Source organism: Neoarius graeffei, chromosome 5, assembly GCF_027579695.1.
Source record: "Neoarius graeffei isolate fNeoGra1 chromosome 5, fNeoGra1.pri, whole genome shotgun sequence".
Classification (NCBI taxonomy): Eukaryota; Metazoa; Chordata; class Actinopteri; order Siluriformes; family Ariidae; genus Neoarius; species Neoarius graeffei.
The window spans coordinates 43,873,728-43,886,393 of record NC_083573.1 but is presented as its reverse complement, the minus strand read 5'-3'; the positions used below and the strand labels follow the sequence as shown (position 1 = coordinate 43,886,393).

General features: G+C 41.7%; 1 protein-coding gene across 3 annotated transcripts in view; it reads left to right on the top strand.

Moving 5' to 3' along the window:
• The window catches only part of c4b (complement 4B (Chido blood group)), a 64,125-nt gene that overhangs the window by 30,025 nt on the left and 21,434 nt on the right, over positions 1 to 12,666 (top strand). For all 3 annotated transcript variants that reach the window (XM_060921766.1, XM_060921765.1, XM_060921764.1), the window contains 6 exons: positions 4,250 to 4,364; positions 4,482 to 4,552; positions 4,669 to 4,808; positions 11,855 to 12,070; positions 12,154 to 12,205; positions 12,426 to 12,515. In XM_060921766.1, the coding sequence (XP_060777749.1) occupies positions 4,250 to 4,364; positions 4,482 to 4,552; positions 4,669 to 4,808; positions 11,855 to 12,070; positions 12,154 to 12,205; positions 12,426 to 12,515 (684 nt within the window). The remainder of the gene's footprint in view (positions 1 to 4,249; positions 4,365 to 4,481; positions 4,553 to 4,668; positions 4,809 to 11,854; positions 12,071 to 12,153; positions 12,206 to 12,425; positions 12,516 to 12,666) is intronic.

Below are 12,666 nucleotides of genomic sequence, written 5' to 3'. Positions count from 1 at the left end.
GAGGAGTGGAAGCTGCCGGTGCCGTGTTACTAGCTGATACTGGAGAGGACTGGCAAGCAGATGACACCCCTGGATCACTGCTTTTGGACTTTTTCGTAAAAGTCTGAAACAAGCTCGTTTGTTTCAGGGTTCGTTTACTCATTTTTGACTCGCTTCTCAATAAATTCTCACACAAGCTCTGACTACTGACGATTGTCTGTCTCCATTTCTCAAAACTGGAGAGAATCTCAGTGGTGCAAGAAAAGTATATCTGCATTGACCAATGAGCTTTCTTGGTCACGCACACCCCGCCCACTCCTGAAGCACACAAATGCGCCGGCACACACACGTCTCTCTCTCTCTCTCTCTCTCTCTCTCAAATTATGTTGCATTGCCAAAGCATTCAGGTAACAATTATAATTAAAAAAAAATCTCTCTCTCCCCAAGGTACGCCTAGTGCGTACGGCCAAACGCCTGGCGGCGCCACTGATCACAATTGTCTTTCAGATCGGAACGATTGTGTAAGGCCACTATGATCTCAGAAACATCGTTGGTTATAGCCCCGGCCTGTATTAGAGTCCGGCCATTATTTACCTCCTCCGACAGCGAGACCGGCCAATATTAGAGTCCCGGCCAGTAATGGAATACAGGCCAGTATTAGAGGATTTACTGTATGCGCGAGACTTCATATTAGCCACAAAGTCAGGAAAATCTGTTCGTAAAATTACATTATAATGACCAAATACAATGAAAAGTATTTTTCCAGTCTCACCTGTGAAAGGTAATCCCATGTGATCTCGTTTGGACGATAAACCTGTTCGTACAGTTAAACGCAGCACATGAATCTTTATTCTCCACTTTGACCTATCCAATATGGCGGCGAGGATGACGTATGATTCTACGCGGAAGGCGGCGTCTTTAATGGTCCGGAATAAATTGAATGCTACACGTTGATGGATTAATTTGCTCTTCTACGCCCTTTTTGAGGAATGTATTGTAGGACTTAAACCAACATCTGAAGAGGTGAGATCGCTCTTTTTTTTCCCCTATTTTTGCTGGCGGGATTGACTCTGCCCTAAGGGCAGAGTCTCTCTCTCTCTCTCTCACTTTGCACCATTACACAATAAATATTCACAGTGAAAATATTTTGTAAGCGCGTTTCATGAACCAAGTTATAGGATTTGTTGACAACTCGCATCGAGTTCGTTACACTTCTACCCGGCGTGAAGCACTCACAGTCATGTGGTTGTGACGTCATCGTAAACAAATCCGTTCTACTCATCCAGACGACTTCACAACGGCAACGTTGCCAGATCTTTCCACTCTGGAACCCGTTCTCAAAAAGATTGCGTTTTGGGCACCCAAAACGCCGGTGCCGTGTGGACGCCAGGCCTAAACGATAAGCAATTGTATCAGAGTCACCTGAATCCGTTGCCGTGTGGACAGGGCCAAAGAGGTAGGCCTAATTTACACAATATGAAGTAATCAATTATATCTTAAATGCTGCAACAACCTATTGGGCTGAAGAATAGTCAAGAGTTAGGTTGGGAATTGACCCCGAGGCTGACTATTAGTTAAAGTTATTGTACTGCTTTTGTAAAGTGAGCGCCATACATGATCTTATATTTGTTTACGCAGGTCCTTAAATGGTGACATTGCAGTGTTTAATCAGTGGGGAAGTGATCTGAAATCGGATCTCATCCATTGCTTGGTAGTGATGTTCTATGCAGGCTAGCTTTTAATTTAGCTAGCAGCCCTCCATGCTTCCCTTGCTTTTTTGAACCTATCACCCAGTCTCGATGAGTCACATCTCCATTCCATATCCGGCTGTTCAGGCACCACATTTTCAGTATCTGTTGCATCTGGCTTGCACATATAGGGGCTAACATAAAGCACCTCGTCAATCTCTTCCTCCCCCTCTAACTCCTCACTTGTTCCACCTCAGATACAACAGAAGAACTTTTCCAATCATCCTTCACCATTGTTATTCTTGAAATGACCTCACACTTTCCGGTTCACAGATTTTCATGGGCAAATATGAATTGAATTCGAAAAAAAAAAAATTCCCCTCAAAAAATATATTAAAGAATGGTTTTAATATTTGAAACTTAATGTGCTCCCTCACACTATCCTTTGAAACATGCTGATGAGCTGTGTTTCTCTTAAAACTTTCCACTGTGCTTGTGATTGTGGTCATCGTGGGCTGAGCCTCACTGTAAAAACTCTGATCTGACATGCAAAACTAATTACTCTATAAAATGCAGAGGACGTGTACACTAGCCAGATCATTCGGTAGGTTTGAAGGCGTGAGGAGTTTTAAAATTCAAACACTACAGTGGGGCTTGAAAGTTTGTGAACCCTTTAGAATTTTCTATATTTCTGCATAAATATGACCTAAAACATCATCAGATTTTCACACAAGTCCTAAAAGTAGATAAAGAGAACCCAGTTAAACAAATGAGACAAAATATTATACTTGGTCATTTATTTATTGAGGAAAATCATCAAATATTACATATCTGAGTGGCAAAAGTATGTGAACCTTTAGGATTAGCAGTTAATTTGAAGGTGAAATTAGAGTCAGGTGTTTTCAAGCAATGGGATGACAATCAGGTGTGAGTGGGCACCCTGTGTTATTTAAAGATCAGGGATCTATCAAAGTCTGATCTTCACAACACGTTTGCGGAAGTGTATCATGGCACAAACAAAGGAGATTTCTGAGGACCTCAGAAAAAGTGTTGTTGATGTTCATCAGGCTGCAAAAGGTTACAAAACCATCTCTAAAGAGTTTGGACTCCACCAATCCACAGTCAGACAGATTGTGTACAAATGGAGGAAATTCAAGACCATTGTTACCCTCCCCAGGAGTGGTCGACCAACAAAGATCACTCCAAGAGCAAGGCATGTAATAGTTGGCGAGGTCACAAAGGACCCCAGGGTAACTTCTAAGCAACTGAAGGCCTCTCTCACATTGGCTAATGTTAATATTCATGAGTCCACCATCAGGAGAACACTGAACAGCAATGGTGTGCATGGCAGGGTTGCAAGGAGAAAGCCACTGCTCTCCAAAAAGAACATTGCTTCTCGTCTGCAGTTTGCTAAAGATCACATGGAAAAGCCAGAAGGCTATTGGAAAAATGTTTTGTGGATGGATGAGACCAAAATAGAACTTTTTGGTCTAAATGAGACGCGTTATGTTTGGAGAAAGGAAAACACTGCATTCCAGCATAAGAACCTTATCCCATCTGTGAAACATGGTGGTGGCAGTTTGGGCCTGTTTTGCTGCATTTGGGCCAGGATGGCTTGCCATCATTGATGGAACAATGAATTCTGAATTATACCAGCAAATTCTAAAGGAAAATTTCAGGACATCTGTCCATGAACTGAATCTCAAGAGAAGGTGGGTCATGCAGCAAGACAACGACCCTAAGCACACAAGTAATTCTACCAAAGAATGGTTAAAGAAGAATAAAGTTAATGTTTTGGAATGGCCAAGTCAAAGTCCTGACCTTAATCCAATCAAAATGTTGTGGAAGGACCTGAAGCGAGCAGTTCATGTGAGGAAACCCACCAACATCCCAGAGTTGAAGCTGTTCTGTATGGAGGAACGGGCTAAAATTCCTCCAAGCCAGTGTGCAGGACTGATCAACAGTTAGCGGAAACGTTTAGTTGCAGTTATTGCTGCACAAGGGGGTCACACCAGATACTGAAAGCAAAGGCTCACATATTTTTGCCACTCACAGATCTGTAATATTGGATCATTTTCCTCAATAAATAAATGACCAAGTCTAATATTTTTGTTTCATTGAACTGGGTTCTCTTTATCTACTTTTAGGACTTGTGTGAAACTCTGATAATGTTTTAGGTCATATTTATGCAGAAATATAGAAAATTCTAAAGGGTTCACAAACTTTCAAGCACCACCGTAAGTATAAAAAAAGGTTTGTGTTAGTAGTCAGTAAGGGTCTAGAATAGTAAATAAGTATGCTATTTGAGACACAAAGCTAGTTTGGTTCATGGAAATTGGTCCATTTTTATTGCTGACCTATCCCAGTGCACCATGTCAGGATAGTGAAAAAAATGAAAGTAGCACATTTTAATTTATGATGTGATTTGTTTGAATGTGAAGCCCAGGAATATTTCTAAATATTAGTACTATCTGGGTCTGTTTTCATGTGCTTGTTGTTGTAATACAGCCTAATATAAATTGCCCATGATGATTTAATCATGTTCTCCTCCCCTTCCACTACCTCCAACCCCAACCAACCAGCTGCAAGTGCCAGTGATATTGAAAACTTTTTTAACAACGATATCCAATACATTCGCCGCAGTTTCCCTCCCAGCTTTGAATTTGATGTTTTTAATGTGAATGGCCAGCATAATACGTAAGTAGACAACTGACACACACACACACACCGACACTTCTGTTTCATTCTCTTGCCCCAGTGTTCTACTGTGTTTGTGGTTGCATGGTTTAATTGGTCTTCTGATGTGTGTTTTAGAAAACAGCTCATTCTCCCTGACTCCATCACTACCTGGGAGATACAGGCTGTCAGTTTATCTCCCTCTCATGGTAACCTGAATTTTCTACCGGCCAGTAACTGGTTCACTGAGTTACTATAAAAACCTGTGCTTTTACTTGGTTATGATTGAATATTTAGCAATATTACACTTGCTTATCACTTCCAGGTTTTTGTGTGGCCAAGCCTCTTGACATACGTGCATTTCAGGAGCTCTTTATCGCTTTGCGACTTCCCTACTCTGTCAGGAAGAATGAACAAATGGCCATTGTTGTGGTCATCTACAATTATGGCAAGAAAGAAAGACAGGTATGTTTAAAAAGGCATTAGAGCACAATATTACATTAATATTTAAACAGGGAACGTTCCTTATGCCACACTCACAACCCGCCGTAAGTGTTTTGGACATGCACGGGTCACAGGGTTTGGTAGCTCACAGCCGTGCCGCAGGGTCGTGGTGAACCCGGGGGAAAGTTTGGGGGAGGAGTACGGGCAAGGTACTTGTCAAGTACAGGTTGCATGCCTGACTTCCTCGAGGCATGGGAAAAATTGCGCCGTTAGCCAGCGGAAAGCGTATGTCTGACGCACATGATCAGTGCATGTTCAGTGAGTGTGGAGTGCGTGTGACTTGCATTTTACCAGTTTCCTGTGCTAGGAATACGGGCCGCACTTGTGAAGCATGTGTGACACACGTGATTAGCACGTGACAATCACTCATAAGCCAGGAGTGGGTATAAAATCAGCGTGTCTGCAGCATTCTGCATCTTTTTTTCGGCTGAAGAACAATATCGCATTGTACTGCTCCTCAGCTTCTATCATCTGTCTATAAAGGTCCAACTCTCTCAGTCGTTGCGGTGGTATGGTGAGAGCCATCTTCTTCCCTTCTACACGCTACATGATCGGTTCCTTGGTTCCTCCCCCAATATATACACCCAGAGTCTTGCCCCTCGTGTCGCATGTGGGTCGTGTGCACTGCGTGCACGCCACACATGGGGTAGAAAGTGAGATGTACTTCTGTCTTGGGGGCCGCACAAATAGCAAGTGTGGAATACTTGTGTAGTACTTCTGAGGCACATCACTTGTACAATGACTGTGCATCACTCGTGCGTCTTACTGTCATCATAAAGCCGTGCTGCTGACTTGGTTCAGGTCTACAAAAGGAGTATGGGTCCCGTACATAGCGTATGCATTCTTGATTTTTCGCAAGACCTGTAGAATTTGCATGTGCAGGACCAAAAGTCTCCACGGCCAGTCTGCGACCTTCTACGTCGCTGAACACACGCAAGTGTCGCACAAGTCTCAAGCACGGTTTTGCCAAATTTTTTACCGTAGGCCACCCGTAGTAGCATGTACGGCGGGTTGTGAGTGAGCCTTTAGATCCCACATAGAGCTGGGTTACGCAATTGCACATTTTGCTGTAATAGAGGTTTTGAGATCGTGTTTTTCAATAGCATCTAGACTTACCTGAATAAGAGCACTTGCCCTTAAGCCTGAGAGAGAGAGAGAGAGAGAGAGAGAGAGAGAGAGGTTTCTGTTTGAAATCCAGCTCACTACACTGAGCTCAGGGGTTCTGGAGCTGACAAGTGATGAAGTGCCACAGATATACTGCAGGAGGAAAAAATGAGCAGTAAATAAAATGTAATTTCCCTGTATTAATCGCTTTCAGTGGAACTGTTGTAAAGCTCATTATGGCAACATTATTAATAATAACAACAGGAAATTTAATGTATATAGCACCTTTCACCAACCCAAGGAAGCTTTACAGAGCAATGGCACTACCAAAAGACAAAACAAAAAGAGAAACAATTCAACTAAAAGAGGACAAAACAGATAAGAGACACAGAAAAGGAAACAACAAAATGACATTTAAAGTCAAACAAAACCCCAAATAAACGCTGTTTTCCGATCACAGCAAGTGCCCTGATGTGCCCTCCGCATGTTTAAATTAAAATGAAACTTTATAACAATAATTTATCCCTTTTAAAAGTTATGATCTTGCTAAAAATAGGTTTATTTGGCTGCAACCATTTGCACTGAAACCGGCCGTGACAGTACAGCACCCTAGAATGCTGTTTACCTTCATTACACAGAGCTATCAGATAAACGTTTCCAATACTAAAAAAAAAAATCACCAGGCGCCACTGCTCTCTCTCTCTCTCTCTCTCTCTCTCTCTCTCTCTCTCTCTCTGTCTGTTCTCTGTTTCAGATGGATTAAAAACAGAGAAAGAGCTTCACTGTGCTGTAATGTGTATGTGACAAATAAAAGCTTCGAATTCTAAAAAATCGAATCAGAAATTCTGTAACCATGTGATTTTTACTGCCAACAAAATACTTAAATCAAAAGACGTCACTTTTATGAAGTTTAAATCTCACTCGGCTAGATGATGCATACGCAGTACTGTCACAGATACTACTAAACAATCTCGTTGCCATAGCAATGCGATTCTTGCCATCTAAAAATGCTTTTCTCAGTTAATCAAAACAAACAAAAGCATGTCACATAAAATGACTAATGATCAGGCTTATTTTTACACCCAAACGCTTGACACTCGGCATCTTTAGGGTTGGTTACAGCAGTGTCCATGAGCTCCAGTTGCCTCGGTAAGTCACGTGCTGGGTAGGCAGGGGCGTAGCTGGGGGGGGGGGTCCTGGGGTGCCCAAGACCCCCCCCCCCCCCTTGTCAGACCATACATTTTTCAGTAGCCGCATAAGAATATTAGAAAAGCGCCCACTGTAATTTTTCTAACATTTTTTAAGACTAGATTGTCACCTCAGCCTCATTAGGGTTTCTATAACCTTGTATGGACTTCCTGTGGTTTGGGCGCAAAAACCCAGTTTGTCAGAGTGTGTGCGGGAGAGGCGGATGTAAATGCAGATATGATAAATAATACACAGTGTGATATGAGCATAAAGTGCGTGAAACGCACACAACAGGCAAACAGTCCGAAACAGCAGGCAAAGTCATAATCGAGGAAACAGGCAGGAAGTCAATCGAGGCGCAGACAGAATATCAGAGGCAAAACTATACAAGATCAAGAGATGAGAAACAGGAGTCGAAAAACCAGGCGGTCAACAAAAACAGGAAACAAGGCTCAGTAAGGCACACTAGACATGGCGTCATACTTCGCATCATCCTTGCATGGGTGCAGTCTTTAAATAGCCCAAACATAGTTCATTGATTAAAGACAGGTGTTCTTTGTTAACGGCGTGCATGCCGGAGCTCGTTAGGCGCGCGTGCAGGAGGCGTGCCTTCAGGTACATGAGCCAAGGCGTGCAGGACTGACACAGTTCTGCGCAAGCGCAACACGATCACACTAGAAAGCGTTGTCAAGCTGCCAGTGTAGCTGCAGTCTTTTTAGTTGCGAATTACGAGTATTTTCTCTTGTGTTAATAATTCGCCATGTCAAAACAAGCGAAAATTTCCTCCTTTCGACGTGAAGAGAGATAAACAATTTATTATATATTTTTCTCCATCAAAGTTGCATTTTGTGGCTTCGAAGCTAAGTTTTAGTGCCGTTTCTAGAACACAACATCAAGAAAACGTGGAAGAAACAGCAATAATGGAAGAGCCAGTTTCTAAGCTACCTAAAACTAGCAATGGTAATTATTTTTTGCCACATAATGTACTCAGGCTGCCAGTCAGTGTGTGACCCCCCCCCCCCCCCCCCTTTAAAAAATCCTAGCTACGCCCCTGATAGGTGACGTCACGATTTGTACTCAGAGCCCAATAGTTGAACCTCAGAGAGAGAGAGTAAAATGCCAGCACCCAGGGACATTGTTTTTCGTTTAAAATAAAATCTGTTCACAGTATACAGGTACAAATATGAACACGTGAACACTCAAACATGTCTTGTATGGATATTATTTGTCAGTATAAAGGAATTGATTTTTGGATTTTGTTTGGCTTTAACATGAGCACAAAGATAGCAGACTAGATTGTTCTTTAAATGATTATAATAACAAATTTCTATCTTCATCACAACTACTGCTCTCTGCTCTTCACCCAAAGTACATGAGTGCATATCAATATCAATATACTGTAATAGTACAGATAAATCCATCAATTTATCGTATTTCCAGAATTAGCCTATGTCCTGACGTTTTAGCCTGTTTGGGAATGTAGACTGTCCATTTGATATGCATTTGGCATGACATTTGACGGGGCGGCATGGTGGTGTAGTGGTTAGCGCTGTCGCCTCACAGCAAGAAGGTCTGGGTTCGAGCCCCGTGGCCAGCGAGGGCCTTTCTGTGCGGAGTTTGCATGTTCTCCCCGTGTCCGTGTGGGTTTCCTCCGGGTGCTCCGGTTTCCCCCACAGTCTGAAGACATGCAGGTTAGGTTGACTGGTGACTCTAAATTGACCGTAGGTGTGAATGTGAGTGTGAATGGTTGTCTGTGTCTATGTGTCAGCCCTGTGATGACCTGGCAACTTGTCCAGGGTGCACCCTGCCTTTTGCCCGTAGTCAGCTGGGATAGGCTCCAGCTTGCCTGCGACCCTGTAGAACAGGATAAAGTGGCTACAGATGACGAGGTGAGATGACATTTGACATGAATTATCGAAACATACCAATATTCTAATGTAGAAATTAAAATGTCCCTCCATCTGCACCCTGCTTTTATCGACACAATTCAGTCTCTGTTTAAAATGGTGTGTCAGATTAAGATCATGTCTCCTCCTATGTTTATATTTAAAATTGCATCCAAAAACATACACTGCAGCATGACATGTTACATCAAATTGTCAGACTGAGGTCTGAATGTACAGTTGTGGTCAGAAGTTTACATACAGTGACATGAATGCCATCTTGGATATGAATGTCATGGTAATATTTGGGCTTTCAGTCATTTCTTTGAACTGTTCTTTTTCTGTGGCAGAATGATTGTACAGCATACATCTTTAATTAAAAAAACACTAGCATTTGGTGCACAAGTTTTAATTTTTTTTTTTGGGGGGGTCTGAAATCAACACAGGGTCAAAATTATACATACAGGGTCAAAAATATACATACAGCACACTTAATATTTGGGTAAAATGTCTCTTCACAAGATTCACCTTGACCAAGCATTTTTGTTGACCATGAACAAGCTTCTGGCAGAATTCTGGTTGGATATTGCACGACTCTTCATGGTAGAATTGGTAGAGTTCAATTTTTTTTTTTTTCTTGGCATGGACTCGACTTATAAGCACGGTCCATATATTTTCAATAGAGTTGAAGTCAGGACTTGTTTTAAGCTTAATGTTAGCCTGCTTTATCCTCCACAACCAGCTCTGATGCGTGTTTGGGTTCATTGTCCTGCTGTAACTCCCAAGTCCAAAGTCGTGTTCAAGTTCCTGATGGTTTATGCAGAAGAATTCTGAGGTAGTCCTCCTTCTTCATTATTCCATCCACTTTGTGCAATGAACGGTTCCACTGGCAGCAAAACAGCCCCAGAGCATGATGATCCTACCACCACCACCAGCTGGTACAGTGTCCCTCTGTACATGGTGGTCATTGTGGCCAAACAACTCGATCTTTGTCTCATCTGACGATACAGCTTTCCTCCAGAAGGCTTTTTCTTTGTCCGTGCGGTCAGCTTCGAACTTTAGTTAAGCTTGAAGGTGTCAATTTTGGAGCAGGGGGTTATTTCTTGGATAGCAGCCTCTTAGTCCATGGTGATCTGAACTGTAGACAGTGATCCATCAGCTTCCAGTTCATGGCAGGTGGTTCCCAGGTTGTTTCTGACCATCCAAACCGATTTCCTTTCAGCTGAGGGTGACAGTTTGGGTTTTCTTGAAGTAAAGTGGCTTGGCAAAGTGACTACATCTCACAATAACTATACAATTGTTTACAAAACTATACAATTGGATACAATTGTTTTAACTGATCTTGGAATTGTTTAAAAAAAACTATACAATTGGATACAATTGTTTTAACTGATCTTGGAATTTGCAGTTGTTTAGAAATGGCTCCAAGAGACATTCCGGAGTTGTGTATATCTGCAATCCTCTTTCTCAGATCTGCACTGAGCTCCTTGGACTTTCCCATTTTACTGTGTATTGGTCAAGCCAATGAGTGCTCTGTTAGGGTTTTGCTGGGATTCAAACCTGGTTTGCTGTTGTGATAAACCAGCAAACTCCCACTAGGCCACCAGGGGGATGACTCAAGGGCAGAGGCGTGAGGCGGAAGTAGAAAGGTATCAAAAACAGTTTATTTACACTATGTACAATCTAAGGGAAAAAACAAAAAGAATAATCCAAAGCTCAGAAGATAAACCAAAAATATCCAAAGGTACAAAGTCCAAAATCCAAATAAGAAAAAAGGCAAAAACTCAAATGCTCAGAAGATCAAAAAGGTCAAAAACAAAATCCACAAAGTCCAAAAGAAAGAAGCAAAAACCAAGAATACAAAGACACAGGCAAGGTACATGGGACAGAGGGAACTAGCACTAACAGCATAACATAGGAAAAAGACTCCGTGACAAGGGAACAAACAGAGGGGTATTTATACACAAACTAATTAAGGACAGGGCGGGGCAGGAAACAGGCAATAAGACAAAAACAAAACACAGAACACAGTGGTGACCTCTAGAGGCCCAAAACAAACATGACCAGAAAAGGAAATAACAGTGGCCTCTAGAGGCCAAAACAGTCCCAGTCCTAACATGCTGTAAACAAACCCTTTTTATGAAAGCACACAAAAGCTACCAGCTGTAGTCAATCATGATCACTAACAGGAAGTTAAGAGACTTTGGCCTTGGGAAGATAAGAGACATTTTGGAAGTTTCAGCATCTCTGAATTAATAATCTAAGTGAGCATATGTAAATTTTTGACCCTGTATGTATAATTTTTGACCCTGTGTTGATTTCAGAAAACCCAAAGAAAATTAAAACTTGTGCACCAAATTCTAGTGCTTTTTTTTTTTTTTTTATTAAAGATGTATGCTGTAGGGGCGGCACGGTGGTGTAGTGGTTAGCGCTGTCGCCTCACAGCAAGAAGGTCCGTGTTTGAGTCACGTGGCCGGCGAGGGCCTTTCTGTGTGGAGTTTGCATGTTCTCCCTGTGTCCACATTCCTCCGGGTGCTCCGGTTTCCCCCACAGTCCAAAGACATGCAGGTTAGGTTAACTGGTGACTCTAAATTGACCGTAGGTGTGAATGGTTGTCTGTGTCTATGTGTCAGCCCTGTGATGACCTGGCGACTTGTCCAGGATGTACCCTGCCTTTCGCCCGTAGTCAGCTGGGATAGGCTCCAGCTTGCCTGCAACCTTGTAGAAGGATAAAGTGGCTAGAGATAATGAGATGAGATGAGATATTTAACATATTACAATTTCTGTACAAAAAGATGCATCAGCCTTGAATATTTTTTTTCTCCTATACAGCTTGCCGTTCATATGAAACAAATAGATGGCTTGTGCTCACCTGGGGCTTTATCCATTGATTCCTACGTCAATATCACTTTGGCTGGTGGTAGCTCTGAGACAGTGACCTTTTCTGCTGTTCCTCTGAAGGAGGGTGAAATCCCTATCACTATCCAACTTTATGACAGAAAGTATGAGTTGGGTGTGGATGCCATTCAGAAGACACTGTTGGTGATGGTAAGAGGAGATGATTTGGATGTTTGGTAGATTGATTTAATTTTTTGATGTGCAAGATATCATTTTCTTTCTTCACTTTGCAGAATGAGGGAGTCCGTATGGAGCAGAAGTATAATGAATTAATTAACCTGGATGGTAATTAATAATGATTTCTTATATATATTCCAGCCTCAGCATTATCATGTATTAACTTAAAATGCATGAACATTATTTAAAGGCATGAAATGATCTCGGAATGTGTTTCAATTAATTCATTTTCACATTCAGACAGCTTGCTTAAATTACAAGTTTGATGCATAGCATATTTTACAGATGCAAATAAGTTTTTTTTTGTATATATAAATTCTCTACACAGGTAAAAGTGACAAATACATTAATATCGATGGAGGGTTTCCAAATGGTACAATTCCTGACTCAGCTGGCAATATCTTTGTCAAAGTTGAAGGTATTGGTGACAAAATCTTTTTTTTCCTAGGAAAAAATAGATAGATAGATAGATAGATAGATAGATAGATAGATAGATAGATAGATAGATAGATAGATAGATAGATAGATAGATGAATGAAACATGACAGTTTTTTGTAATTATCTCTCGT